This window comes from Desarmillaria tabescens (genome assembly GCF_030435595.1).
Source record: "Desarmillaria tabescens strain CCBAS 213 chromosome Unknown EV420scaffold_73, whole genome shotgun sequence".
NCBI lineage: Eukaryota > Fungi > Basidiomycota > Agaricomycetes > Agaricales > Physalacriaceae > Desarmillaria > Desarmillaria tabescens.
This window is the reverse complement of record NW_026848372.1, coordinates 94900-118910: the sequence shown is the minus strand read 5'-3', so window position 1 is coordinate 118910 and position 24011 is coordinate 94900. Positions and strand designations below refer to the sequence as shown.

The following is a 24011-nucleotide window of genomic DNA, read 5'->3' as shown; positions in this document are numbered from 1 at the left end:
TTGGGAATCATTGACTGAGTACCTGTTTCCCAGTGAATCATTCTGAGCATCATGATCTATTATTGGACGATCCAGAACCACTTTAAGTATACATCCTAGCGATCACCGCTGAAGGAAGGTAGTCTGGGAAATTTGCTTACATAGATTAACTAGTGCTAGCAGTCCGATCTTGAGGATTCTCACGCGACAGTCGCGCAAGGAACGAGTCGTCAAATGAATCCTGATATTCCTTGTGTCCTACGTCAAAAAAGTGGAGCGTGTTGATTGAATTCTACAATAAGTAATGATAATACTACATTTGAGGTCATTGGACAGGTAGACTGAGACGGTAGTGAGGTGATCATCCTGAGAGCGTCACCCGTTCCACCTGCTCTTCCTCACTCTTTAATTCCGGGGATAACCGGTCCCGGTGTACTTTTCCCTGCTCCGCTTCGTAGTAATGGTCTTTCATACGTCCGGTGACAATTGCGTGGGCATTCCAAGCCTTGACATCAGGAGCGAATAATTCGTCCATGCGCTCAAGCGGTACTTGCTTCGTCTCGGGTAGAAGGAACTGCGGGATTGTCAGTCCGACAAGCCAGATGGTGGAAGAGAAGGATACTTACGAAAATGTAGAAGATGGATATCACCATCAAGCTGGCGAAGAAGAGATATACACCGTAGCCCATCGAAGTGAACATTTGAGGCGTGAATCGCGCAATGAGGAAACTGATGGTATGTGTTAACTTCTCATTTACATGGAAAACATAGTACTCACGCAAACAGCCAGTTCCCTGCAGCCATGCACGCTTGGGTGAACGTGCGAACATGTTGGGGAAAGATTTCAGCGCCAACGACCCAAGGAGTGCCGTTCCAGCTTGGAGAGTAGAAGATGGTCCAAAGGTAAAAGAAAGCAACTGGAGAGACAGAATGAGACATTATCTCGTTGATGGAGGTCCCTGACTTACCGGCACTTTTCCCTCCAGCATCAACAGTATGTGTCGAACTCGATTGTGGGTCGGCAACAGCAATATACGCTCCGATATAATACATGCATACCGCACCACCCGCGGAACCGATGATTAGCAGAATACGGCGGCCCAACTGATCAACGAGGTAGAGCAACCAGATCATTGCGCAAACAAGTTTAACTGTAATTCGGGGTCAAAATGAAGCATAAAAAAGAAACGATAAGGACGTACTGAGACCGTAGACACCGGTGGTCAGAAGTGAGGTACTTGATCCGGTAATTCCGATTGATTTGAAGATAGTCGGGCTGGTATCGAATAAAATCAGCGCAAGTTTCATCCAGTAATAATAGACACGCACGAATAGTAGTTGATTGCGTTGATACCGGTGGCGTTCTGCCATGCAAAAAGACTGATTCCAAGGAGAAGTCGCTGAATCAGCTTCACGTCTGCCATTACAGTCCTGACTGGCCCAAAGAACCCTGCTCCGGCCAAACTTCGTTCGTGTGCAACCGCTGCTTCGATCTCGCTGAACTCTTGAACGATGTAGGGTGCATCATGAGGGAGATTGCGTAGATAGCTGAGATTTCTCAACGCCTGCCCATTGCGATCACGAGTGACAAGGAAGCGAGGCGATTCAGTCATTAAGGGAGTCCCAATTAATAACAATCCTCCGGGCTATAGGGAAATTTTAGTTCGTGCATGGCTTTGGGGCTTGGATGACTTACAATAAGCTGCACGGCAAATGCAATGATCCACTGTTTGTGGCTGGGGGCAATGTGCTCCGTGACGCCATAATTAATCCAGAAACCTGTCGAAATTGGATTAACCCTAGTGATATAACAACTCCAAATGATCGAAACGTACCAATGACACCTCCGATTTGCCAGCACATCTCATACAAACCGACAAGACGTCCACGAATAGCAGGAGGAGAAATTTCGGCCACATATATAGGCTGTGACATCGTTTAAGAGTATATTCGACGTTTCACAGGTGGATACATACCGCCAGATTAGATGCAACTCCAATAGCCAGACCGACAATGACTCGTCCAGCGTACATAATTCCAAGTCCGGTATGGGATCTGTGTAATACGTTAGCGAGCGATAGATGAGGGAAGAGGGTTTACTCTTACGATGCAACGACCTGCAAGGCCGCGCCGACGCAGAAAACCGCCCCGGTGATCATCAATCCAAATTTGCGTCCATAAAAATAACCAATAGGATAACCGAAGATAGCGCCGAAAAAGCACCTGGATGAAAAAAAGTCAGAACTTCGGAGAAATAGTCCGATAAAGTCCGGCATACCCTGCTTGGTACATGGAGACGATGTTGGCGGAAATCAAGTCCAGCTCGGGCGTTGACTTGTCAAGGAGGTCGAACTCTGTCTTGAACGAGGTCAACGATATAGACGTGCCAATGAAGGCCGAGTCGTATCTGCCGCGAAGAAAAAGAAAAGGGTCAGATTCAACGATACGGGAAAAAGGGACGAAGACCAACCCAATCATAATGGCCGCAAAGGTAGCAATCAGAGCATTGACGTACACTCGCCAGGAGTATGCTTCTGGCGGCGTTGGTCTGTCTTCGACACGAGCGAGCTTGGCCATAGCTGAGAAGAGCGAAGCGGGGAGGGTGAGACGTGGGATGAAGAAAACGCAGTGATTCAGCTGCCGTTTCTTTTTGTAACTGACTGATGCCTTCCACGTGCTACGCACCCCGCAAAGACGGGGGTGGGGTTGATGATGAATTTGAGAAGGAGAAACGGGAGACGGTTTTTCCCAATAGAAGGCAATGTGATTGGAGGACCTTCATTTGATGTCAGAGATGGCCTATCGGACCTCGGTTATTGTTACAGCAATGAAATACACATTCCCCCGACGCACCAGGGAACCAATGATGCTGCGAGCTTTCCTCTTCCTGGGGGTTAAGGCCGTTAAGGTGCCAGTAATGGTAAAACATTTTTAGCATGACGTTGATCGTGGAAGAGTTCAAATCCGCTCTGGCGCCGCTGATGTAACTACCGGATGGAGCCCCGCGAATACACGAAGGAGGTGGATTTAGCAAAGATGTTGTCGAGAATGGACTCGGAATGCCTGGGTTGCGACTTAGTGAAAATGATTTAGCTGCGGTGAGGGTCAGAGAACCAGCGTGGTCACCAGGATGATTTTTTTGCTCCAGAACCAGCGCCACTGCAGGACCCAATAGCAAATAGGAGTGACTATTATCATGACCGCGAGGTCCTGTCCCCTTAACAAATAGTTTGCTCGCAGAAAAGTGGGTCGGAAAGTAGAAAGAAATCCAACCTACTTGCTCAACAAGATTTTATATTACTTTAAGGCGAACGAAGGTCATGGGGTTGGATATCTAGGAGTTTGTACGCGACGTTGTTCCTATATGTCCGCCATATTAGCCTCCTAGAAAGAAGATCTTTGCCCACGGAGCCGCAACATGTTTGAGGTACGTATTATTTGAATTCCGTTACTTTTTTCCGTCAGATCTACCTACTCTTGGTTGTCGGCCACATCCACAAGCGTCATCATCGAACGTTACCGACCAGGTCTATACACGACTACGAATACTAATGCGTAATACTTGATAATACAAACACTATTCCCCCCTCAGCCTTCAGTATGCGTGCCCAGAACACAAGTCAGGATGTGCCATTGTGGAATCCGATATTTGGTATCAATCGGAGTGAACGATTATTGAGTAGCGGTAGCAGGTGAGCCTGTTTACTAGGCTCGTACCATTTAAGGCTGTTCCCAGTTCAAAAAACCGACGCTTCGCTGGCAGAGTGCCAGATATTCCCCCCAACCAAAAATAAAAACGACAATGCATTCCGTTTGAAATGCGCATTGAGTTTTTCCTCGGAATAGGGTATGTGGAACAAGGGAGGACAAGGTAAAGGCCCATATAGGCTCCTGTCTGTTCCTCAGGCTCGATCTCATGACTACTGCGAGGGACATTCATCATTTCAACCATGCGACTTCCAAGGATGAAACTTCATAATTGTACTATCTCCAGCATTCTGGAAGTAGCCGTTACAAACGATAGACACGAAACATGATCGATAGATCCATCTACTTACAGATTTTACACTTCCATCTCCTTTCCATCTAGCCAGTCTTTCACCTGCCTCAGTAATTGGTCATGCTCCTCGCCGCGCGCGCCTGGCATGTCCCTCTTGACCTTAATCCCTGGCATACAAGCCTCTTGACAATAGGCCAAGTACCGATAACCAACCGGAAAAACTTTCAGTTTCTCATCATCGATCTCGGGGATGTGGCGTGGGTCAACAGTGATCAGCTTGTCCTTCTCATAGAAACACCTAACATAGCGTGCCCCCCACTTCCCAGAGGTGTCCTTTTCGAAGAACATACAAAAACTAAAATAGCGCTGTCAGCTGCGCTCTGATGTAATGTGGAGAAGGGTTCACTAACCGACAGTCGGATTCCGCATCTACCAGTGCGCTACGGCCGTGTCAGTATTGTACACATGACAAGAGATAGGAAAAGCTCGTACCCATTGAGAGGCAACTCAAATCGCTGAGTAATCGTGGCCTTCATTTTTACAACCGCCCGCGTGCCGGCGAGATCAACGGAGGACCCATGAATGCGATGCATGATACTCGCACCCTCGTCCATCCCATCTTGTGACGCTTTGATGAAGTCTTCTATAGGCATACGACCTGTCCACGTAGTATACACGAAAGCACCAGGATGGAATAGCGAGCGAAAGTTCGCCCACTCCCGGGCATCGCTGCGGCGCAAGTCAAAAACCAACTACGACCGAATAGTCCAAGATACGCACCGGTACATAGGCCAACCTTCGGCAAGTTCCCTAAGCTTGAATCGCTCCAGTGCCAGATCATCCGGCCCGTTGTTACGTATTGCGTGGTCAGGGCGTGTTCCAGCGGGTAGAGAATGAAGGTCAGGCATGATTCACACTTTGACGTGGTCTCTGGTATCATGGTGAGAGACGATGGTCCGGTGCTTATATAGCCATCGTAGCGAATTCTCACAGCCCGTGGTAGCTGCTCCGTCATCCATCCGATCTGAGAGCGGATGGACACAGGGTGCGCGTCCGTGTTCAAATCGGCATTCCCGCGAACCCCTTTCATCCTTTGAACCCACGTATCAGTTCTTCTTTAAATGACCTCCCACCGTCTCGTCTTCAACTTGGAGTCAGGTGTCCACAATCTCTGCATCATCTGCATCTGGCTATTCTCTGCAAATGGCATATCCGACTATTACTCATCCCGACGCGCAGATGCCCCGCAAACTTCATCTATTTGGGTACCCAATCGCACACTCGGTCGGTCCATGCGTTCATACTTTTGTGGCTGAATCCGTCGGCCTTCCGTGGAAATGCACGCACTTCGAGACGCCCGACATCGAGAAGGTAGTCGAGGCGATGAAGGCTGAGGATTTTATCGCCGGCGCGGTGATGATGCCTTTGAAACTGCCTATCATGGCGAATATGGACAGTATCGACGATCTCGCTCGGATTGTGAGCGCCGCTAATACCATTACTGTGACAACCGGCAAAAAACTCGTTGGATCTAATACCGAGTCAGCTTAAATGATCAGTTCGCGAGCACGAGCTTACTGGCATACTCCACAGCGCTGCAGGCATCCGTGATGCTCTAGTCCGAAGTATCCGAGACAGGTAAGAATCTTCCTGGGATGATCATCGGGACTGGAGGGGCTTCGCATGCCGCTATGTACGGGCTATTTGGACTGTTCAACCGTGTATCTGGTGAATCGGGATCCTGCAAAGGCCAAGCAGGTCGTCGCTGAGATGATAGCAGGCAGATTCGCTGACTCCAAGGAGAAGATTATCGTCGTCGAGAACGTGGAGCAGGCAAAGACTTTGGACGCGCCGTTCTATGTCGTGGGGTAAGTATCTATGAGCTAAGAGCTGTAAGGAGAACTTACCAGTGTCTAGTTGTATACCGAACAACACACCTGTTACTGAAGGTGAGGTTACCGCCAGAGCCATGGTAGATAACTTGTTCCGCGGAAAGACCCGGTGTATTCCTCGATATGTGAGTGGGCGCTTCTGCAGCACATAGCAGGTCGTCGGTTGAGAACGCGATCCAGGTGCTTCAAACCTCGCATCACACAGCTAGTCGAGATCGCGGAGGTATATTTTACCCTTCCTCTGACATCGCGTTCCCTGACTTAGTGCCATAATAGCCCCGGGGATGGGCGACAATCGATGGTATTGAAGTCCTCGGACTACAACTTCTGGAGCAATGGCGACTCTGGCTTGGCCCAAACGTACCACTACCAGCTCGAGCTGCGCGCCAGAAGGTGCGAGACTTGGCTACAGGAAGCGCCTCTCTCAACGTCTCCAGCAGTGTTGGATTTAATCAAAAGCAGACAGACTTAGTAGAATTTGAAACAAACTATTGCGAAGTTCTTTAAAAACGCTCATGAGTTTCGAACGGACACTCACAAGGTTCTTCAACAGCAGCCACCCACCTCTACGGTTCGAACCTCGGGTGCCATGCTGGTAAGAGAGAAAAAACTTCCGGAATTAGAACGGAACAAATTCTTTCCACCGGTCCGGTCAAAGGATTAAGTCAAATCCGATATTTAAGTCTCCGATCATAACACGGGGGTCCGATGCCGAAGTAGAAGCCGTTTTCCCACACCTTTATTTCCCCACCTTTGAAGGGTGGGGAAACTTGAGGTAGATCGACAGCCGCCATGTCGTCGAAACGCACCATTCTGCTCATCAACGGGCCCAACCTCAACCTTTTGGGTACCCGTGAGCCTCATATCTACGGATCCGATACCCTGGCCGACGTGGTGTTGAATACGAGAGCCATAGCAGACAAGCACGATGCGACGCTCTACGATTTCCAGAGCAATCACGAGGGCGCCATCGTGGACAGGATCCACCAGGCGAAAGATGAGGGCGTTGATGGAATCATCATCAATCCAGGTAGGCCGTCAGCCAGTTCTTTTTGTATATTCCAGTAGTCTGATCGTTTTAAGGTGGTCTTACTCATACATCGGTGGTGGTCCGTGACGCGCTGCTCGGCGTTTCAATACCATTTATTGAACTTCACGTAACAAATGTTCACTCGCGAGAACCGTTCAGGCATCATTCATACTTTTCGGACAAGGCGGCAGCCATTATTGTTGGCTTTGGCGTTAAAGGATATGGTATGCCTTCGGTTCCTCTTTCGTGCTAGCGCTAATGGTATCTTGCTACTTCTCAGAGTACGCTATTGATTTTGTTGTTACGAGCCCGAAGTTCGGTAAAACGAAGGAGAAATAAAGTAGAAGTATGTTTGATTACAATGTAACAACCTTCTCACTCTCGAAACAAGCCACATTATTCATCGACTATGCAATCAAGATTTGAGATTCGACAGGTTGAACAGCAACTACAAAGCATAGCCCTGCTATATCCGGCTCTAGACGCCACTCCACCTAATCGTGACCGCATGGTTGGATGGTTCTGCAAGCTTCTTCTTTACCCATTAGGTACGTTCGTCATTATTACCGACAGTTCGTGTACAATGTGGGCTAAATATTGTCCATTTCACTCACGCGCCATCGGGCCAAGAGCTAGCTCCCAGTATAAACCTACTAAGTCTTTTACTCCAGTGCGGTAGTACAGTGGCGTTCTTCTAGTCATTCACTTTGTCGCTCTGCATCGAACCCCATCCCAACGCTTCTGAGCTGGGTGTCACGGTTCAATGGATGCCCTTAAAATGGCTGCTTTTCGCCCATTTCTTACTATCCTCACCTCGAAAGCAACAACCATGATCATCACCTCTGCGCAGACTGCTGAAAAGATTGCTTCGCTCGATGAGGTCCAAGCCATCACAGAGATGGTTCATCTCAGCTTTTCCAATTGTGAGTTTCATTGTAGTCGTTACATATATAGTAGTCGCCGCTTCTAACCTCACGACACTGGACAGGCACCGACGAAAGGATGAAGTTCCTCTTTAAGAACTTGGTTGGTTTCTTCAATAACTTTTTATAGCCAGACCGGCGTGAACCTTTACTTAGATTGATCATATCCATAATTTCGTCCGAGAGACGTCTTTGACCCATGAGGAGTGGTCGTAAGTCGTACTATCTGTATAATACTTGGCATACTGAGTTTCTTTCAGGGCATCGATCGATTTTCTAGACAGATTCCGTCGGGAAGATCGATGTAAGCAGCGTGTTCTCAGTAGTAAGAGTTGGGTTGATTTGCTAACTCGTCGCGGGTAGATATTATGGTCATATCGGATGTTTTTGGCGTGTCAGCCCTCGTTGATTTGGTGAATAACAACAAGCCTCGTCACGCCACAGAGCAAACGATTTTGGGTCCCTCTCTATACCGAGAATACTCAGATCTGTGGGTTTAGAAAGCACATTGTTCTTAATTACCGTAACTGACTTTCTGCAACAGTAAAGAAAGGTGATTCTATCGCCTCTGAGGGGAAAGGCGAATATCTGTATGTGTCTGGGCGTATTTTGGACGTCCAAGGAAACCCTAGTCGCTGGCGCGGTAATGGATGTCTGGGAGGCAGATCAGCATGGGGTTTACGATAAGGAGGTAGGTACTTCTTCGTCGTGGCTCATGGCATGCTAACGAAACGCACAGTATCCGGATTACAATGACAAACCTGATTGCCGAGGACGCTTTACGACCGGAGAGGACGGTACATTCGCGTTCAGAGCTGTCAAGTCGGTTCTTTCGTATTCTAAATTTGAGGTTCTCTCTTTGCTGATTCGTAAGGTAACAGACCATTGGCTTACCCTTTCAATGCGGGTGGACCAATCGAAGATCTGCTTGACGCTCTGAACTCTATAAAGCACAGACCAGCCCATCTTCATTTCAAGATTGTCGTAAGTCATGTTTTCTGATGACTCGTATACATAACTAAACGTGTTTCTTATTCAGGCACCCAACTTCAGGGAACTCGTCACCCAGTTGTATCTCAAGGGTGATAAATACTTGGAGATCGACACTGCGTTTGCCGTCAGGCAGTCCCTCGTTGTGGTGAGTTTGATGTATGCTGAAATTCATTGGACATGCACTTATAACGCGTCTAGGATCCAAAGCTAATTACAGACACGTCTGTTACCCTGGCTCGGGGTTTCAAAGAGGCTAAGCCGCACCTTGAACTTGAGCGAGACTTTGTGCTTGTCAGGGAACAGGACCTCATCAAGGCCGAGGCTAAGGCTTAACCCTATAACGAGGTAGACGTAGGTTGTTTTCTGTATATCTGTGTAAATGAACAAATTACTTGGAACGAATTCGCTGGAAGGGTTTCATGCCGAAACGGCCGAACGTGTTCTCTTTGTCAATTTAACGCCTTGTAAAGCTGATTTTCTAGGCTATCTAAGTTTTCCTCAACGGTTGTAAAGACAGCTAACTTCACTGATAATGATACCAATGGCGAACGATGCCGTTAAAAAGAAGAAAAGAAGAGATGATGAGCTGAGTCTAAACTACGACCAGGAAAGGCAAGACCGGCTTTTGGTCCGATTCTCCGTTTATCTCCTAATCTCTCCTGGAGTGCAGAAACTTTCCTCCGACATATAAAATGAAACGTTCTCCGCATCGCATACCCCAGTTACTGTCCCGCAATGGCCTCCCCAGTCGCTCCCCAGAACAAGCGATTCCCTCTCTTCGGATACCCCATTGCACATTCGTCTGCCCCCGGTCTGCATAATACCTGCTTTGACGCCTTGAAGTCGGGCAACAGATATGAACTGTGGCCGACGTCAAAGATAACAGACGATGTATTAGAGTTCATCAAGAGTGACGAGTTTGGTGGATGCGCGTACGTCGGGTACTTTTCGTAAAACGAGCTCTGATCTGAAAAACTGCAGAGTGACGATGCCCAACAAGGCGGCCATTATACCCCATCTTGACGAAGTATCGCCCGAGACCCAGGTTACGGACGCGTGCAATACGATAGTGAAGGTTCGGACTGAGAATGGATTCAAGTTCGTCGGGCAGAATACCGACAGTATGTCCCTATACCTGACCACAACGCGATAAAGGCTTACTTTTCCCAGTCCTCGGTGTGCGAAACGCGCTGCTCAACGCTCTTCGTGACCAATATCCTGGGAAAGAACTGTCTTCACAGTTATCCTTCTCCGTCCGTCAAGGGTGCTGGTCTTGTAATAGGAGGAGGAGCGACAACGCGATCTGCTGCACATGCTCTTACTTTGCTGGGACTCAGCCCGATTTTCCTGATTAACCGGGACCCAGAGGAAGTGCGCATTGTTATGGAAGCAATGCCCCATCTTTCGAAGAAGGGAGGACTGATTCACTTGAAGAATCCGGATGATGTGGAGAAGTACCTTGTCGGTCCGGATGCTTATACCCTCGTGATGGCTGTTGGTGCTATTCGTATGTTAGCCGGCATCTCCAGAAATACCTCAATCTCATCCTTGTTTTTATAGCTGCCATCGCGCCTGTCACCTATGCAGAACGTATGGTATATACAACTGTCATGGCTGCGTCAACCATTCCTTACAAACAACCTACCTCCGAGTCGGGTCTTCCTTTACCCATAAAACGTATCTTCCTAGAAATGCCTGTAAGTCTTCCTCCTCCGTCGTACATTTTCGATCTGTACTGATAAAACGTTCCGGTAGTACAAGCCGCGCAGGACACCCATGCTTCAAATCGCAGAAGCTACCGGCTGGCATGTTATTAACGGTGTCCAGGTACGAAAATTCTCTTATCCGCGGTCAAAGTAGCCTGAATTCTTGGGACAGGCAATGATTGAGCAAGGACTTGCTCAACAGCGTATGTGGTACAGCGGCATCGCTACAGTCGAAGCGGGCAGTGATACAACGATACTGAGCAAGGAGATTGAAGATTCTGCAAGACAATTCGCCGAAGAGATGAAGGAAATCATCGTTCACGACAAGGAGGTGGATAGGGCTGCAGGAAAGGATGCAGGCACCGTGCCGAAGAAATAGATGGAGACTATCAATTCCATACCAAGACTAGTTGCTCTGAGCGATGCAAATTCAATGTAACCCATATAATCAAAGCCGTTGGGCTGATCGAGTCTTGTTTCTCCCTTCTGAATTAGACTCTCTGGACAAGAAAAGGTGGTTAAATTCCACGGCTGTAGCTGGTAAGAATCGTGAGGAGATCAATTCTTCAATCCTCTGCGGCAGACAGCTAGAAAGGAGCCTAGCATATTCAGCTTTCAGTTGTCTCAAGAAAGGATGAAATAAGCTGCTTGTCCATGAACGAGTCGTAGGTTGGGTACAGAAAAGTCGGACGATCGGTCCGGTCATCCGCGAGGTCAGAACTCGTTCACCACCGTCACCGTCACCATTGCCCTTTGCATTTGTAATGCTCCATCCAAAGCTTACAGTCCCTAGCGACCAGGAACGCGTACAGAAGTGGTCTATGGGACCCAACAAATTTGGCAAGATGATATTGTGACACGTTGAGTAATCTACTAGTTCTGAAGAGCAGAATGCGAGCAGTGCGTTCGACATTCTCTTTCATGCGTATCCTGCTAACTTGCCGACGTGGTATTGAATACGAGAGCCATAGCAGACAAGCGCGATGCGACGCTCTACGATTTCCAGAGCAATCACGAGGGCGCCATCGTGGACAGGATCCACCAGGCGAAAGATGAGGGCAGTTGATGGAATCATCATCAATCCAGGTAGGCCGTCAGCCAGTTCTTTTATATATTCCAGTAGTCTGATTCGTTCTAAGGTGGTCTTACTCATACATCGGTAGGTGGTCCGTGACGCGCTGCTTGGCGTTTCAATACCGTTTATTGAACTTCACGTAACGAACGTTCAACGTTCATTCGCGAGAACCGTTCAGGCATCATTCATATTTTTCGGACAAAGCGGCAGCCATTATTGTTGGCTTTGGCGTTAAAGGATATGGTATGCCTTTCAGTTCCTCTTTCGTGCTAGCGCTAATAGTATATTGCTATTTCTCAGAGTACGCTATTGATTTTGTCGCTACGAGCCCGAAGTTCGGTAAAACGGAGGAGAAATAAAGTAGAAGTATGTTTGATGAGAATACATAAACTAATGCTGATTACAATGTAGGCAACCTTTCACTCTCGAAATGAGTCATATTATTCATCGACTATGCAATCAGGATTTGAGGTTGAACGGCAACTACAAAGCAAAGCCCCACGATATCCGGTTCCAGACACCATTTCATCTGTGAGGGACGCGCGTTTGGTTGATTCTGCAAGCTTCTTCTCCCACCCATCAGGTATGTTCATCATTATGACTGACAATTCGTGTATAATATCGGCCAAATATTGTCCATTTCACTCATGCACCGTCAGCCGCCCAGCATAAACTTACTAAGTCTTCTGTTCTAGTGCGGTCCACAGCGTCGATCCTCTTAGAAATTGCTAGTATTGTTACTCTGCATCGGCACCGCAACAACTCTGAGCTAGTTGTTATGGCTCAACGGATGTTCTTTGAAATGGCTGCTTCTTGCTCGTTTCTTGTCATCCTCATCTTGAACAATCATGAACATCGCCTCTGCACAAACTGCTGAAAAAATAGCTTCGCTCAATGAGATCCAAGCCATCACGGAGATGGTCCATCTCAGCTTTTCCAACTATAAGTTTCATTATAGTTGTTATAGTCGCCGTTTCTAACTTCACAACACTGGACAGGCACCAATGAAAGGATGAAGTTCCTCTTCAAGAACTTGGTTAGTGTCTCCGATGATATTATAGACAGATTGACGTGAGCATTTGCTTAGATTGATCATATCCATAATTTCGTCCGAGAGACGTCTTTGACCCATGAGGAGTGGTCGTAAGTCGTACCATCTGTGTAATACTTGGCATACTGAGTTTCTTTCAGGGCATCGACTCGATTTTCTGGACAGATTCCGTCGAGAGGATCAATGTGAAGCAAGCCACTGTATCAGCAGATGTGAGAGTCAGGAGTGATTTGCTAACTCATCATGGGTTAAGATATCTCGATCATATCGGATGTTTTTGGCGTGTCGACCCTCGTTGCTGTTGACACAACACAACAAGCTCGTCCAGCCACAGACAAACACTCCTTGGGTCCTCTTTATACCGAGGAATCCTCAGATCTGTAGGTTGAAACAATTGTCTATTACCGTGGGACTCGCACAGTAAAGAAGCGTTCTACGCCTAGGGATTTGTAGGGGCGTATTTGACAAAGAACATCGATGGGGGTAATGGAGTCTTGGGAGGCAATCAATGGGTTACAATAAGGAGGTGGGACTCGTCATGGTCGCTCATTGCGGGCTACGGCCTATGATCGGACTACACGACAAGCCTGATTGCCGAGGACGCTTCACGACTGGAGAGGACGGTACATTCGCATTCAGAGCTGTGAAGTCGGTTCTTTCGTATTCTAAATTTGAGGTTCTCTCTTTGCTGATTCGTAAGGTAACAGACCATTGGCTTACCCTTTCAATGCGGGTGGACCAATCGAAGATCTTCTTAATGCTCTTAACGCTATAAAGTACAGACCAGCCCATCTTCATTTCAAGATTGTCGTAAGTCATGTTTTCTGATGACTCGTATATATAGCTAAAGGTATTTCTTAACCAGGCACCCAATTTCACGGAACTCGTCACCCAGTTGTATCTTAAGGGTGATAAATTCTTGGAGATTGATACTACATTTGCCGTCAAGCAGTCCCTCATTGTGGTGGGTTTGATTTATGCTGAAATTCATTGGACATGCACTTATAACGCTTCCAGGACCCGAAGCTAATTGCAGACACGTCTGTCACCCTGGCTCGGGGTTTCAAAGAAGCAAAGGCGCACCTTGAACTTGAGCGAGACTTTGTGCTTGTCAGGGAACAGGACCTCATCAAGCCCGAGGCCAAGGCTTAACCCTATAACGAGGTAGACATAGGCAGTTTTCTGTATATCTGCGTAAATGAGCAAATTTCCGAACGAATTCGCTGTGAAGTAGAAGGGATTCAGGTAGAAACAGCAGAATATGTGCTCTTTGTCAATTTAACGCCTCACAAAACCTGTTTTCTAGGCTATCTCCACGAAGATAGCCAACTTCACTGATAGTCATGCGGCGATTCCACGGTTGTAGCTGGTAAGAGTCGTGACGAGATCAATTCTTCAATCCTCTGCGGCAGACAGCTAGAAAGGAGCCTGGCATATTCATCTTTCAGTTGTCTCAAGAAAGGATGAAATAAGCTGCCTGTCAATGAACGAGTCGTAGGTTGGGTACAGAGAAGTCGGACGATCGGTCCGGTCATCCGCGAGGTCAGAACTTGTTCACCACGGTCACCACCGCACTTCACATTTGTAATGTTCCGTCCAAAATTACAGTCCTTAGCGACAGGAATGCACAAAGAAGAGGTCTGCAGGACCTAACAATTTTGACAAGATGATATGTTCGTTGAGCAGTCTAGTTCTGAAGAGTAGAATGCGAGTGGTGCATTCGACGCTCTCTTTCATGTAGATCCTGTCAAGTGCTAACATTCCGCCAGGCTTTCCAAGGTATGAAATATCCATGGTTGTGAAGATATAGAGTATCCTGTGTTTTTGCCTTGTTGCAAAGGAATCATGAAGGACTCGTTCTCTGGGCGGCTAACGCTGAAACGGATGGAACTGGTCTCTTAACTGTGGAACTGACCCGTCTTCTTCAAGTTGCATCTACCTTTCATAATGGCTACATACTCTATGTCATTTCAGTGGCTTGCCTAAGCTGTTCCATTCCACGCCCCGGTTCATCACGCGGCAAAGGGACAAGGACGATTATAATAGACTACTCCCAAAAGAGTTTGGTCTCCAAAGCAAGGCATCACAATTTCTCAAGATCCCCACTTGCCGTACTGACTTTGTCGTCGGCAATATCCTCGTCGAGCATATTGAATACCGAAAATGTTGCTTCGACCTGGCTACTAGCCCTTCGGAGCATGAGTTCTTGATTCTCACGATAAGAGAAGCTGGGCGGACAGCATACCTCATGGCAGGCCATTGAACGACAGTCCTCCAAAGTGGAGCCACCCGTCTGCTGATGTGGATGCGACCAATACAGATGGGAGGTCATCTACTGATGTAAAATTATCTGCCTCGGCGACCCTATCACCTCCCTACGTTTCCCCTTCACAACAAATTCTTCATCTCGTGCATTCGATTCTATCATGCTGTACCGTTTCGTGTTCACATGACGGTGGAGCTCCGCAAGTCGCAGAGATGCGTCGCTCTGGAGCAATTTCCGCCCCTCCAGATCACTAACAGGAACATTCCGGAGTACCATCGTGTTTTCACTCAGTCTTATTGGTATGCGTTTACCGTTTGGTCGGTTCTTCAGCTAGATACCCAGGCTTTGGTGCGGCAATCTGCACACCATGATTTGCATTCTGCAATGGAGCGTGTAGAATTGAAGCCTAGATACCTGTCAGCACCGTCCCAGAGACGATCAAAACGCGGTGGGAAGCAGAAATGGTTACGACTGATCAGGAGTGGGCTAGTTTGCAGGAGGTGAGCTTTATCATCATTTAGGTTTTGAGCAGATCTTTCTGATGCAAGGCTCAGGCATCAAAACAGGAATCAGCTCGGGTGCGTAAGTTCAAGTTAGAAAAAATGATAAAAGACATGGAGAGGGAGTTAGAAATCTATGAGACCCATGCTGTGCCTACTGGTAATACCTCTACCAATACATTATGAACCCTTTCGTTTCTTTGTATCTTCATCTTGGTTCACCGTTTTTCATGGTAATCACTGTCTGCCCTTCGTAAAAGAGCTGATGTCAGATTGATGCGTCATGCCGAAGTACAGCCACCACTGACGCGATATCGCCGGCGCTCCTGGAACAGCTCCTTGCCTCTGGACCATCACCTTCCCTTACCACTGCTGAGCATAATCCTTACTGAAACGCGTCACTCAACCTTGCAGAGATGCAGATAGCATCTCACGGAGCGCGGGCGGCAACCCGCGACGTCTCCGCCTTTATCGTTCCAAAATTACGAACGACGGCAACTAGGTCCATTCATGTTTCTGCGTACCCAAGCTTGTCACCCGCCGGCACTTCATTCACTGGAAATGCTGCGCGGAGGGTGCTATCCACGGCCAGACAAATTGCATCCCGATTCTATGCCCATCTCACTGCACCTGGACTAGGTGTTCGCCGGGCATCGTCAGTTGCTCGGTCTGTCCATGGAGGAGGACTTCCGGGGCGCATTCCATCCATACAGCAGCGCATGTCGCACTCAGTTCGATACAGTCTAGCTAGACCTCTGCAACAACATTTCATTCCCCGCGGCCCTATCATTCCTCGGACCGTAACCCAAGTCGGTCTTGGGACAGCAAGGAACTTTTCCTCAGGCCGTGTTCTCTTTGATAATTTTGCACAAAACGTACCTGTAACAGGCCGTGCGTTTTGCGAGGTCGATTGGGAGATTAAAATGAGGAAGGAAAGGGAGGCAATGAAGAAGTCCATCAAGCACGACAAGAAGAAAGCTGGTGGCAAGCTCTCCTTGAAGGCAAAGGAGAACAAGATTGTTCTGCCTTCTACTCCTGTTTCAGAGCCTACTGTTGATGCCGAGATTGAGCACTACTTCCCCGCTCTTCCAAGCAATGGAGTTACAACTTCTCTTCTCATCCCCCTCGCACCTACCCCTACTGAGCGTATCCCTCTTCCTCCAGATACGTCCCCTCACCAGTCCCTCCTTCCTTTACCGAAGCTTGCATCTATCCATGCCTCTCACGAACTGCATTCACTGCGAGTGTCAACTCTATTCACCCGACTCGACGCGGCCAATGTCTGGGAGCGGGGCGTACAATGCTCTGCATACGCTACCCGCGCCGATGCCAATGGTGTCTGCACCATTCTCAAAGTCGAGTTTGTTGGTTGGACTAAAGCTGAAGTGAGGAGCATCATCGGGGAAAGTGGAAGCGGGTGGTGCGCGCTAGAAGAACTGCGAACCATACCAGAGGAAGACGATGATGATGCGCTCTCTGATACCTCTTCTATTCTTTCTGGCATGTCAGGAGAGTGTGAGGATCATATGGAGAAACCTCCTCATTTTGAGGAGCCAACCGGATCGTTCATCCTTCCGACCCTTGACTTCTCTTCCCCAAGTCGACCGCCCTCCGACTTTGATATGTTTTCTGACGCCGATTCTGACATCGATATGGAGTCCTTATCCGATGTGTCATCTGTCTGTGTTGATCCTCCCTCCACCAACGGATGGTATCTTTTCAGCTCGGATTTCTCTCGGCGGGCAAGTGATCATGGACGGCTATCCACGTAGACCCGTGTTGTCCAGATTATCGATTGATATGTAGGGGAAGATGATGTGAGCTCATACACGATTGCCGCGCATCTCTTTCTGTTTTATCTATATGATATTTACGACCCAAGGCATTTCTCATTAGTAGAATGCGTTCACAATCTTTTCTTCATTCCCTGTACTTGTATACTGCCCCAGAAATGCATCAATGTTTATGACTATCTCTATGACGTCGACACAAAAGTTCATGTTTCTCGGCCAAGGAGAGGAACGCCGATCTCATTGCTGTACAGACAATAGGAAACCATGTCCTTATACGACAGGCATCTCGAAGATACGGATCACTTGCATCCGCTGGAAGCCAATCGATGTTGTGATTTTACCTGGACGGTGTTGATCAGTTTCGGTCTACGTGTGAGGGGCACCGTCAGGATGGATATTGGGTTTCGGAACCGCTAGACGTCTGACTTTTGAAGGGGCCCCGTGCAGCGCAGTTCTATCCGACAGCCAATAATGAAACGGACCCTGTGAATACATGAGGGTAATCAGATATGGTCTCTCCATCTCATGACCCGCTCAACACAATAGTTTGCTCTTCCTGACTCACCTTCATCACAATCACTCCCACCTACCCCAAAAATACCACTGAGAATGGAGTTCGGGTGGTGCGGTGGTAACACAGAATGAACACCGATGACGAAATGATTTGAGGTTTCCTTTTTCTCTCGGGGATGTTACAATCGCCTAGAGAAGATCTACGGTTGTGGGGGCGGCAGGACCCGACCAAAGTCCGACCGCAGTTCAGAATTTGTACGTGGGGCCAAGAGAGAACTCTAATCATGGTTCAAGAATTTCCCAGATTTTGTAACAAGCCTCGAGGCGAGCCTAGCTCCTGGAGCGCGTGGTTCCTTCGACCCAGTCACAAAGGCACTATGCTGCTACTGTAGTCGGTGGTGGCGCCACACAACGTTGCAGCCACGCGTTGTCCAGGGTCTGGTTCATATCTATGATGCAATAGTCAGCGTGGAGGGGGTTCGAAAGATTGCGTAACGTGCCCCTCCATAAAAGGTACTTAGGGTGTAAACAAATCGCATTACAACTGGTCTACGAGTATATCATGATGAGTGGGTATAGTTTCCGACGTGAAGATGGCGTGAACCGTAATTGTGTACGTAGAGTCGTGTGCATGCGATATTATGAAGGTCGTTTCCTTTGGTGATGAATTAATGTGTGGAGTGCTCAAATTCGAGGCAGAAATGAATGTGGAGGTAGAAAGGCGGTCTGCAAGGAAGTGATGAGCACGATCGATCAGGGCGATCGAGACAAAAAAGCTATAGTCCCCACCAGTAGGAATGCCCGCGGTTGCGCCTCTTCTTGCTTGAATGCCTGCTTTGCTGGCGAGAGGGAGGAGAATTGGCGTTCTTCCCGCTCATAAAGTTCACAAAACGGGAGAAAACACCCTTCTTCGCAACCGGCGGTGCAGAGTAAGGCTGGATAGGGTATTGGTATTGAGGTGACTGGGGCTGTTGGTAGGGGGCCTGCAAGAAATGAATGTTCGTAGCCGCGAAGTAGCAGGTAGGAATACGTACTGTCGTCATCTGACCCATCTGGGGATGCATATAGTAATAATTCGCCGAGTACTGGGGCGTCGATTGCTGTTGGTACATTGGGGGTCGTGTGGGGTAGACGGGAGTCGTGGCCGACCGCGAAGATTTGTGATGTCGAGAATGGTCGCGAGAGGACTTTGGGATATATGTCTCCGTCTTAGATCTAGTATGTTTAGGTCGGGAGCTCGTCGTGGGACGTGATGAGGACGAGGATACTCGTCGCTCCGGTCGAGGTTGAGGCATGACATGGAATGTCTGTGCCCGCTGAGGGAGTTCCGGGACAAACGGATTGGATGGAGAATGTTTTTTGGTCTCGGTGACCCATTTGTGAATGCTGCGCTGTTTCTCGTGGTATTGATGAATCGCAGCTGGACTGAAATCGTACTCCGTCATGGTGGAAGGAAAGAAAGAGGGATTAATGTTTGGACTTGTTGGCCGTCAATAAAGAAAGTCAGGGCCGGGAGGTGAATTACGCATCGGGCCCTTGATTGCCTTTCACGGATGCGGGGTATCAGGAAGACATGTAATGTGTCCGAAACGAATGACGGAACACCAGAACGCAAAGATCGATGAAACGATGCCCGGCTGGGAAAATTGCTCCTAAGTACAGCTGCAAAAATCAAAACGGCTTCGGCTCGCCTTTATCAGAAAACGTCCAGGTGCTCAAATGTGCACCGCTCAGAGAGTCAGGACATGGCCCAGCCAAGGCCGAGAGATTCGGTGATTTGCACGCGGCACGACACAAAACAAACATCTAGAGGCATCTAGGAACATGAAGCAAAAGAAACACGCTGGAAGCAGGATTTGAACCTACGCGGTGAAACACCAAGTGATAATTTGATGATTACATAAGCCGCTGCCGCGACTGAGCTTCGTTCAAATCACTCGCCTTAACGACTCGGCCATCCCAGCACGATTTAGACTGGCGACAGAGATACCTACATCTCTAAAGTACTCTACTCGACTTCAAGGACACCCTCTTCCTCAGTATATGCTCCCCCATAACGCTGAAGAGTGACTAGTAGTGGTACGTACAGCCGCCGGTATCATACTTTCTACCTGCCTATTAAGGAATGTAGCTCAGACAGCAAGGTCAGGCGAGCAGCCACCAAATCACTCCAAGTAGGCGAATACTTGGCCCGGTAGTGATTGCAAGAGTTCTTAGAGTGCGGACATACAGGTTCCCCGTTCTTACGGTTGAAGATGAATCGGAAACCTTATGTACTAAAGGGCACACTAAGTGCACACGACAGGCAAATGCGGCCAATGAAAACCATCTGTTCAATAGTGCCATATGTTCAAGTTCCGAGGCGCATGACCAATTCTCGTTATGAATGAAACAGGGTGGAGGTTAATGGATGCAGCCGGATCTTAGCAAAGGATACCTCTTCCACTTCGAAATCGAGGCCAGACGCCAGCATGGTATACGGGCGTTATTAATTCAACACCAGAGAGGTGGCGAGTTACGGTAATGCAGAGATTCATATTTTTTTGTGAAAAGGGTATCACTGCCAAGAGTCCGAGGAGGTACATAGTATTAACAAGAAACAGCTTCACTCTGACCAGAGTTAGATGGCCGCTGCAAGGATGTCGCTGGTACAGCCTGGACTTGGTATTCTCCCACGTCGACTCACGGAAGGACTGTCACTGAGTATTAATCCCGAAGAAATTAGGTTGTTGAAGCCTGGGACCGGGTACAAGAGGGAAGAAGAGGACCTGAACACAGTCCCACCACCGCGTCTTCGCAGATGTACTTTTGCGGTTAATTAAATGCCGAGTTTCCAAAAAAAAAAACCGAGTACTAATATGCCTTAACGTCGTTGTACATCTTGTCGGCATCCTGAAATAAGTGAAAATAGTCAAAGACATGCGTAGTGACGCCTCAAAGGCATGAGGTCTGTGCCAACAAACGCGGCGTTTTCGATGCGGAAATGATGGGAGGCCAAGCGCAGAGCACGGAGAAAAAAATTCATTCAAACTCGGTGTAGCCATCGGCCAGACCCACGCAACGTATGAACTCCAAGGAAATCCAAGAAACCCGAAGAGAAATGTTATATAGTAGTAAAGATAGACTGTCCTCCATGGAGAGTTGTGAAAGTTTCCGAGGGTAGGTTGTTGTGTCATATGCCCAGAGAAAACCAAGGCGCCTAAGGAAGTGATGGATAAGTGATGATGGAGAGGTTGAAGTTTAACGCTGAAGGCGGATATGCAAGCCTGGAGGCATAGGTAGATAGATGTAAATGATGATAGTCCTGAACGAGTATACAATATCGACAGAGATATATGCTCGTCGTTAATGATCTTTCATTATCGACGTGCATATCACCTCATCGACATTATGCAATGTGATGAGAAGATTCGGAAGCGATGAATACGCGCGCACATGTCCTGAACAAATGTTCAATAATGATCAAGTGACCCGGAAATGAGGGGACATGGGAAGAGACAAGGATGCCGAAGGATGTAATAGGCCAACATGCAGTGACACAAAGGGATAGGATATAGAGGGCACAGAACTCGTTAACTACTGTCAGCAGTCAATGGTCCTTCTGAGGTTCCTCGGAGAACGGTGATGGCCCGTCGACAAGTTTCCTCATCTGCCAAGGACAGAAGGACAAGTAAGCTCGTCAGCAAACCAACCCTCCACTGGTGACCAGCCGCATGTACCAGAACCTGATACACCGCTGATCGTCCCTAAGACTTGACGTGGCGATGTAGTAGTCGTGTGACCAACATCCCTCGCCATCTCCTCGTTCATGATCCTTGCTGGATGGTTCATCAAGTGGAATATTGGGAACGGCATACCTGAGAATAAAGTCAGAACGATGGGGAAAAAAACAACTATGAAAATGAAGGCTCACGCAACGACGTGCTCGACGCACAGGGGATCCGCTTTCTTCTTGCTGGCGCCTTGTCGGCGCAAGAGTAAGGGAACAGAATTGAGTAAAAGGTTTTGGCAGGTTGATCTGCAGTAAGGGGATAGATGGGGACGCATCCATTCCAGGTCGCTGCACCCTTCCAGACCGTATAGAAATGCGTGATAATGACAGTTCGTCAGTACGAGCAAATCCAGTGGCTTGAACAGGGACAAACGATAGCTTCCTTCTCCAGGAGCCAACCGGAATGCGGGACGGTGAAAACATGCCTCTTCGAATACGCCCGAACGATGGTCTCTCAAACGAATCCTCGACCACTAAGTCATCGAAAGATGAGTCTGAGGAAGAGAACTGCAGGACCGGGTTCGATGGTCGTGCAAACGAAGAGCGAACCATGGATATATCCTTCGTAACATGGACCGTCAGCAGGTGCACCACGGCAAGCAACCGACAATGCTTACCAACGCCTCATTCACGTCAGATAAGTATTCAGTAGCAGTCTCGGTAGAGATAGCTGGCACCAAGGTGCGATAGAGGCCATTCGCTAGGTTCTCGTCGGGTAGCCACAATGCCTGAAAGTGATAATGAGTCATCGTGGATATGGGCATGGTGCTTTGCGAAAACACTCGCCTTGGTCCCAGACGACGAACCATCCGGTGCTCTCAAGGAATTGAGGCGAGGTCGAAGCCAACTGCCATTCAGGGGAAATGGGCTGAATATCCGTTAAGAACAATAACGACAAGGCACCGCTGGCTACAAATTATCGTGCATTAGCACGTTTGTCACGAAAAGGAGCTGGAGAAGCTAACCTTGATGTCCTCTGCGACTGCGACTTCGTCATACATGGGTTGGCGCAATTTCTCACAGACGGTATCCTGCACCAGATCGTTGACAAATAGAAAGGGCGTCGTGGAAGCCATAGCCTTTGCATCCTGAAAACACGAAAGTGAGTGACCATCGTACAGGCATTCTGAGAGACACCCACGTCGACGCCCGCCACTAAGCTAGCATAGAGTCTGAAGTATCGGGGACTACAACCATGTCCTTAAAGGTTATCTCCGATATCGGGTTTTGCTCGACCGTGGCGTACAGACCAAGGTTCGCCTGAAACGGAATCGCATTGAGAGTCCCAAGTGTGTCCTATGAGGCACATCAAGTTCATGCATCAAGGATTTGATCGACCAAGCTTACCTGGGATAGCGGGATATTCAACGCGAAGTTTACACCACGCTGGGATTGCCTGAGAATGGAGGCGGTACCGCGGGCGGGGCTGTTGTATGGGAAGGATGCCGTATCACTGACCTAGAGGTATAACAGTAAGAAACTGCCTCAAATAAAGCATGATATATGACACTCACATCAATTTGACGGTTTGAGGCTGGCAGCGAACCTTCACGGTGTTCTACGCAATTCGCCGCGGACGTGTCTAGTGATGTCCGGGCCGGGTCGGGCTGGGCTTTTCGGGCTTGGGCTGGGCTTTTGAGGGTCAGGCAATGGGAATGTGTGAGCCCGAGCCCTGAGCCCGCCAAAGCCCGCCTCAGGGTCAGGCTTGGGTCGGGCTGGGCTCGGGTATTTTGCTAGGCTTTTGGCATCCACAGGCATGAAATGAGGTGTAGATGTCACCTTCATGGTAAGTTTTGCTGTAAACTGTCATATTGATGCTTGAATCTCACAGATAAACCATACTCACCTTGTACAAAACCAATATCAGGATGCCACAGTCACTCACCAGCCTGACACCAGGGCTTGGGCTTTCCATATCTTGAGCCCGAGCCTTGAGCCCGCCAAAGCCCTCCATCAGGGCCAGGGCCGGGCTGGGCTGGGTCGGGTCGGGTCATGGGCTTTAAGCCTGACCCGGACATCACTAGGCGTGTCTGCCTCTATGACCTCCCCTCGAACTTGCCTTCTCAACGTAATGAACGGTACAGTCGGAATGACAGCGAGGACAGCTACCAGACCGATATGTGCACGCAGGCTACCAAATAGTAAGAAGTTGTCAAGGACAGGGAAAAGTTCGTTGGAATTGAGCTTCCTCAAAACGAAAGTACCACATGCGATGGCCATCACTGGGACGACTAAGTGGGCGAGTAGTGATAAGATGCGGTCCCGAGCACCTGAGCGAGCGACGGGACAAGGTGGTGGGTGAAGTGGGGGATCAGATGCGCTAGCGGATAGTCTGTACGCTCGCTTAAGCACCACGACGAAGGTAGCCGCTATGACGACGATTGTCGATAGCACCAACATCGTAAACATTGCCAGGTTCGCGACTCGTGACCACGGGCGCCGACCAACTAGGCAGGGGTTGGACAAATCCCCGGCTAGGCAGGCAGTTAATGACGATCGTTGGAGTCGGCATGATCGT

At 48.6% G+C, this 24011-nt stretch overlaps 10 protein-coding genes and 1 non-coding gene across 11 annotated transcripts; 6 read left to right on the top strand and 5 right to left on the bottom strand.

The window, feature by feature from the left end:
* Positions 1–202: 202 nt before the first annotated feature.
* Positions 203–2933, bottom strand: EV420DRAFT_1580955 (general substrate transporter). Its single transcript, XM_060474643.1, has 13 exons — positions 2833–2933; positions 2450–2778; positions 2258–2386; positions 2086–2202; positions 1956–2034; positions 1815–1905; positions 1676–1758; positions 1309–1625; positions 1182–1255; positions 948–1130; positions 758–896; positions 606–708; positions 203–553 (listed from the first exon to the last, which is right to left on the bottom strand). The coding sequence occupies exons 2-13, from the start codon at positions 2554–2556 to the stop codon at positions 341–343; spliced, it is 1635 nt and encodes a 544-aa protein (XP_060323786.1). The 5' UTR covers positions 2557–2778; positions 2833–2933; the 3' UTR covers positions 203–340.
* A 1049-nt stretch (positions 2934–3982) lies between these two features.
* EV420DRAFT_1126648 (Pea pathogenicity protein 2) lies at positions 3983–5061 on the bottom strand. Its single transcript, XM_060465953.1, has 4 exons — positions 4760–5061; positions 4472–4708; positions 4390–4419; positions 3983–4334 (listed from the first exon to the last, which is right to left on the bottom strand). The coding sequence occupies exons 1-4, from the start codon at positions 4885–4887 to the stop codon at positions 4043–4045; spliced, it is 687 nt and encodes a 228-aa protein (XP_060323785.1). The 5' UTR covers positions 4888–5061; the 3' UTR covers positions 3983–4042.
* Positions 5062–5182: 121 nt separating this feature from the next.
* On the top strand, positions 5183–6378 carry EV420DRAFT_1485781 (uncharacterized protein; the record flags this gene model as incomplete). The annotated part of the gene is made up of 5 exons (XM_060470289.1): positions 5183–5458; positions 5729–5847; positions 5976–5996; positions 6052–6094; positions 6148–6378. 5 exons carry the CDS (start codon positions 5183–5185, stop codon positions 6376–6378), a joined length of 690 nt encoding a protein of 229 aa, XP_060323784.1.
* Positions 6379–6393: 15 nt separating this feature from the next.
* EV420DRAFT_1126490 (catabolic 3-dehydroquinase 1) lies at positions 6394–7355 on the top strand. The gene is made up of 3 exons (XM_060465952.1): positions 6394–6901; positions 6955–7125; positions 7182–7355. Exons 1-3 carry the CDS (start codon positions 6664–6666, stop codon positions 7238–7240), a joined length of 468 nt encoding a protein of 155 aa, XP_060323783.1. The 5' UTR covers positions 6394–6663; the 3' UTR covers positions 7241–7355.
* A 121-nt stretch (positions 7356–7476) lies between these two features.
* Positions 7477–9150, top strand: EV420DRAFT_1730625 (intradiol ring-cleavage dioxygenase; the record flags this gene model as incomplete). The annotated part of the gene is made up of 10 exons (XM_060479913.1): positions 7477–7824; positions 7890–7927; positions 7981–8036; positions 8085–8128; positions 8188–8314; positions 8374–8515; positions 8564–8646; positions 8706–8808; positions 8864–8962; positions 9016–9150. Exons 1-10 carry the CDS (start codon positions 7665–7667, stop codon positions 9148–9150), a joined length of 987 nt encoding a protein of 328 aa, XP_060323782.1. The 5' UTR covers positions 7477–7664.
* Positions 9094–11040, top strand: EV420DRAFT_1580945 (uncharacterized protein). The gene is made up of 7 exons (XM_060474642.1): positions 9094–9749; positions 9799–9938; positions 9988–10074; positions 10100–10324; positions 10378–10514; positions 10573–10644; positions 10696–11040. Exons 1-7 carry the CDS (start codon positions 9553–9555, stop codon positions 10900–10902), a joined length of 1065 nt encoding a protein of 354 aa, XP_060323781.1. The 5' UTR covers positions 9094–9552; the 3' UTR covers positions 10903–11040.
* A 2147-nt stretch (positions 11041–13187) lies between these two features.
* EV420DRAFT_1730623 (Intradiol ring-cleavage dioxygenase) lies at positions 13188–14158 on the top strand (the record flags this gene model as incomplete). Its single annotated transcript, XM_060479912.1, has 4 exons — positions 13188–13297; positions 13357–13459; positions 13515–13613; positions 13667–14158. The coding sequence occupies 4 exons, from the start codon at positions 13188–13190 to the stop codon at positions 13799–13801; spliced, it is 447 nt and encodes a 148-aa protein (XP_060323780.1). The 3' UTR covers positions 13802–14158.
* Positions 14159–15098: 940 nt separating this feature from the next.
* Positions 15099–17187, top strand: EV420DRAFT_1650297 (uncharacterized protein; the record flags this gene model as incomplete). Its single annotated transcript, XM_060478428.1, has 4 exons — positions 15099–15263; positions 15326–15415; positions 15470–15497; positions 15830–17187. The coding sequence occupies 4 exons, from the start codon at positions 15099–15101 to the stop codon at positions 17185–17187; spliced, it is 1641 nt and encodes a 546-aa protein (XP_060323779.1).
* A 1310-nt stretch (positions 17188–18497) lies between these two features.
* Positions 18498–19166, bottom strand: EV420DRAFT_1485775 (uncharacterized protein; the record flags this gene model as incomplete). Its single annotated transcript, XM_060470288.1, has 2 exons — positions 18498–18704; positions 18756–19166. 2 exons carry the CDS (start codon positions 19164–19166, stop codon positions 18498–18500), a joined length of 618 nt encoding a protein of 205 aa, XP_060323778.1.
* Positions 19167–19562: 396 nt separating this feature from the next.
* On the bottom strand, positions 19563–19685 carry EV420DRAFT_t270. The gene has a single exon. It is a non-coding gene; the product is annotated as a tRNA-Ser (tRNA).
* Positions 19686–23068: 3383 nt separating this feature from the next.
* EV420DRAFT_1126288 (uncharacterized protein) lies at positions 23069–23998 on the bottom strand. Its single transcript, XM_060465951.1, has 2 exons — positions 23340–23998; positions 23069–23289 (listed from the first exon to the last, which is right to left on the bottom strand). Exon 1 carries the CDS (start codon positions 23900–23902, stop codon positions 23447–23449), a length of 456 nt encoding a protein of 151 aa, XP_060323777.1. The 5' UTR covers positions 23903–23998; the 3' UTR covers positions 23069–23289; positions 23340–23446.
* Between the last annotated feature and the right edge of the window lie 13 nt (positions 23999–24011).

Excerpts from the sequence above, each read along its gene's own strand:
- EV420DRAFT_1580955 (XM_060474643.1), bottom strand. The coding sequence starts at position 2,556 with ATGGCCAAGCTCGCTCGTGTCGAAGACAGACCAACGCCGCCAGAAGCA. Across the intron at positions 1,906-1,955 it reads GAGTTGCATCTAATCTGGCG|CCTATATATGTGGCCGAAAT; the intron begins GTATGTATCCAC and ends ACGATGTCACAG. Across the intron at positions 1,256-1,308 it reads AACGCAATCAACTACTATTC|CCCGACTATCTTCAAATCAA; the intron begins GTGCGTGTCTAT and ends ATTCGATACCAG.
- EV420DRAFT_1126648 (XM_060465953.1), bottom strand. The coding sequence starts at position 4,887 with ATGCCTGACCTTCATTCTCTACCCGCTGGAACACGCCCTGACCACGCA. Across the intron at positions 4,709-4,759 it reads GAAGGTTGGCCTATGTACCG|CGATGCCCGGGAGTGGGCGA; the intron begins GTGCGTATCTTG and ends CTTGCGCCGCAG. Across the intron at positions 4,420-4,471 it reads TTTGAGTTGCCTCTCAATGG|CGCACTGGTAGATGCGGAAT; the intron begins GTACGAGCTTTT and ends ACACGGCCGTAG.
- EV420DRAFT_1126490 (XM_060465952.1), top strand. The coding sequence starts at position 6,664 with ATGTCGTCGAAACGCACCATTCTGCTCATCAACGGGCCCAACCTCAAC. Across the intron at positions 6,902-6,954 it reads TGGAATCATCATCAATCCAG|GTGGTCTTACTCATACATCG; the intron begins GTAGGCCGTCAG and ends GATCGTTTTAAG. Across the intron at positions 7,126-7,181 it reads CTTTGGCGTTAAAGGATATG|AGTACGCTATTGATTTTGTT; the intron begins GTATGCCTTCGG and ends GCTACTTCTCAG.
- EV420DRAFT_1580945 (XM_060474642.1), top strand. The coding sequence starts at position 9,553 with ATGGCCTCCCCAGTCGCTCCCCAGAACAAGCGATTCCCTCTCTTCGGA. Across the intron at positions 10,325-10,377 it reads GATGGCTGTTGGTGCTATTC|CTGCCATCGCGCCTGTCACC; the intron begins GTATGTTAGCCG and ends TTGTTTTTATAG. Across the intron at positions 10,645-10,695 it reads ATGTTATTAACGGTGTCCAG|GCAATGATTGAGCAAGGACT; the intron begins GTACGAAAATTC and ends TTCTTGGGACAG.
- EV420DRAFT_1126288 (XM_060465951.1), bottom strand. The coding sequence starts at position 23,902 with ATGTTTACGATGTTGGTGCTATCGACAATCGTCGTCATAGCGGCTACC.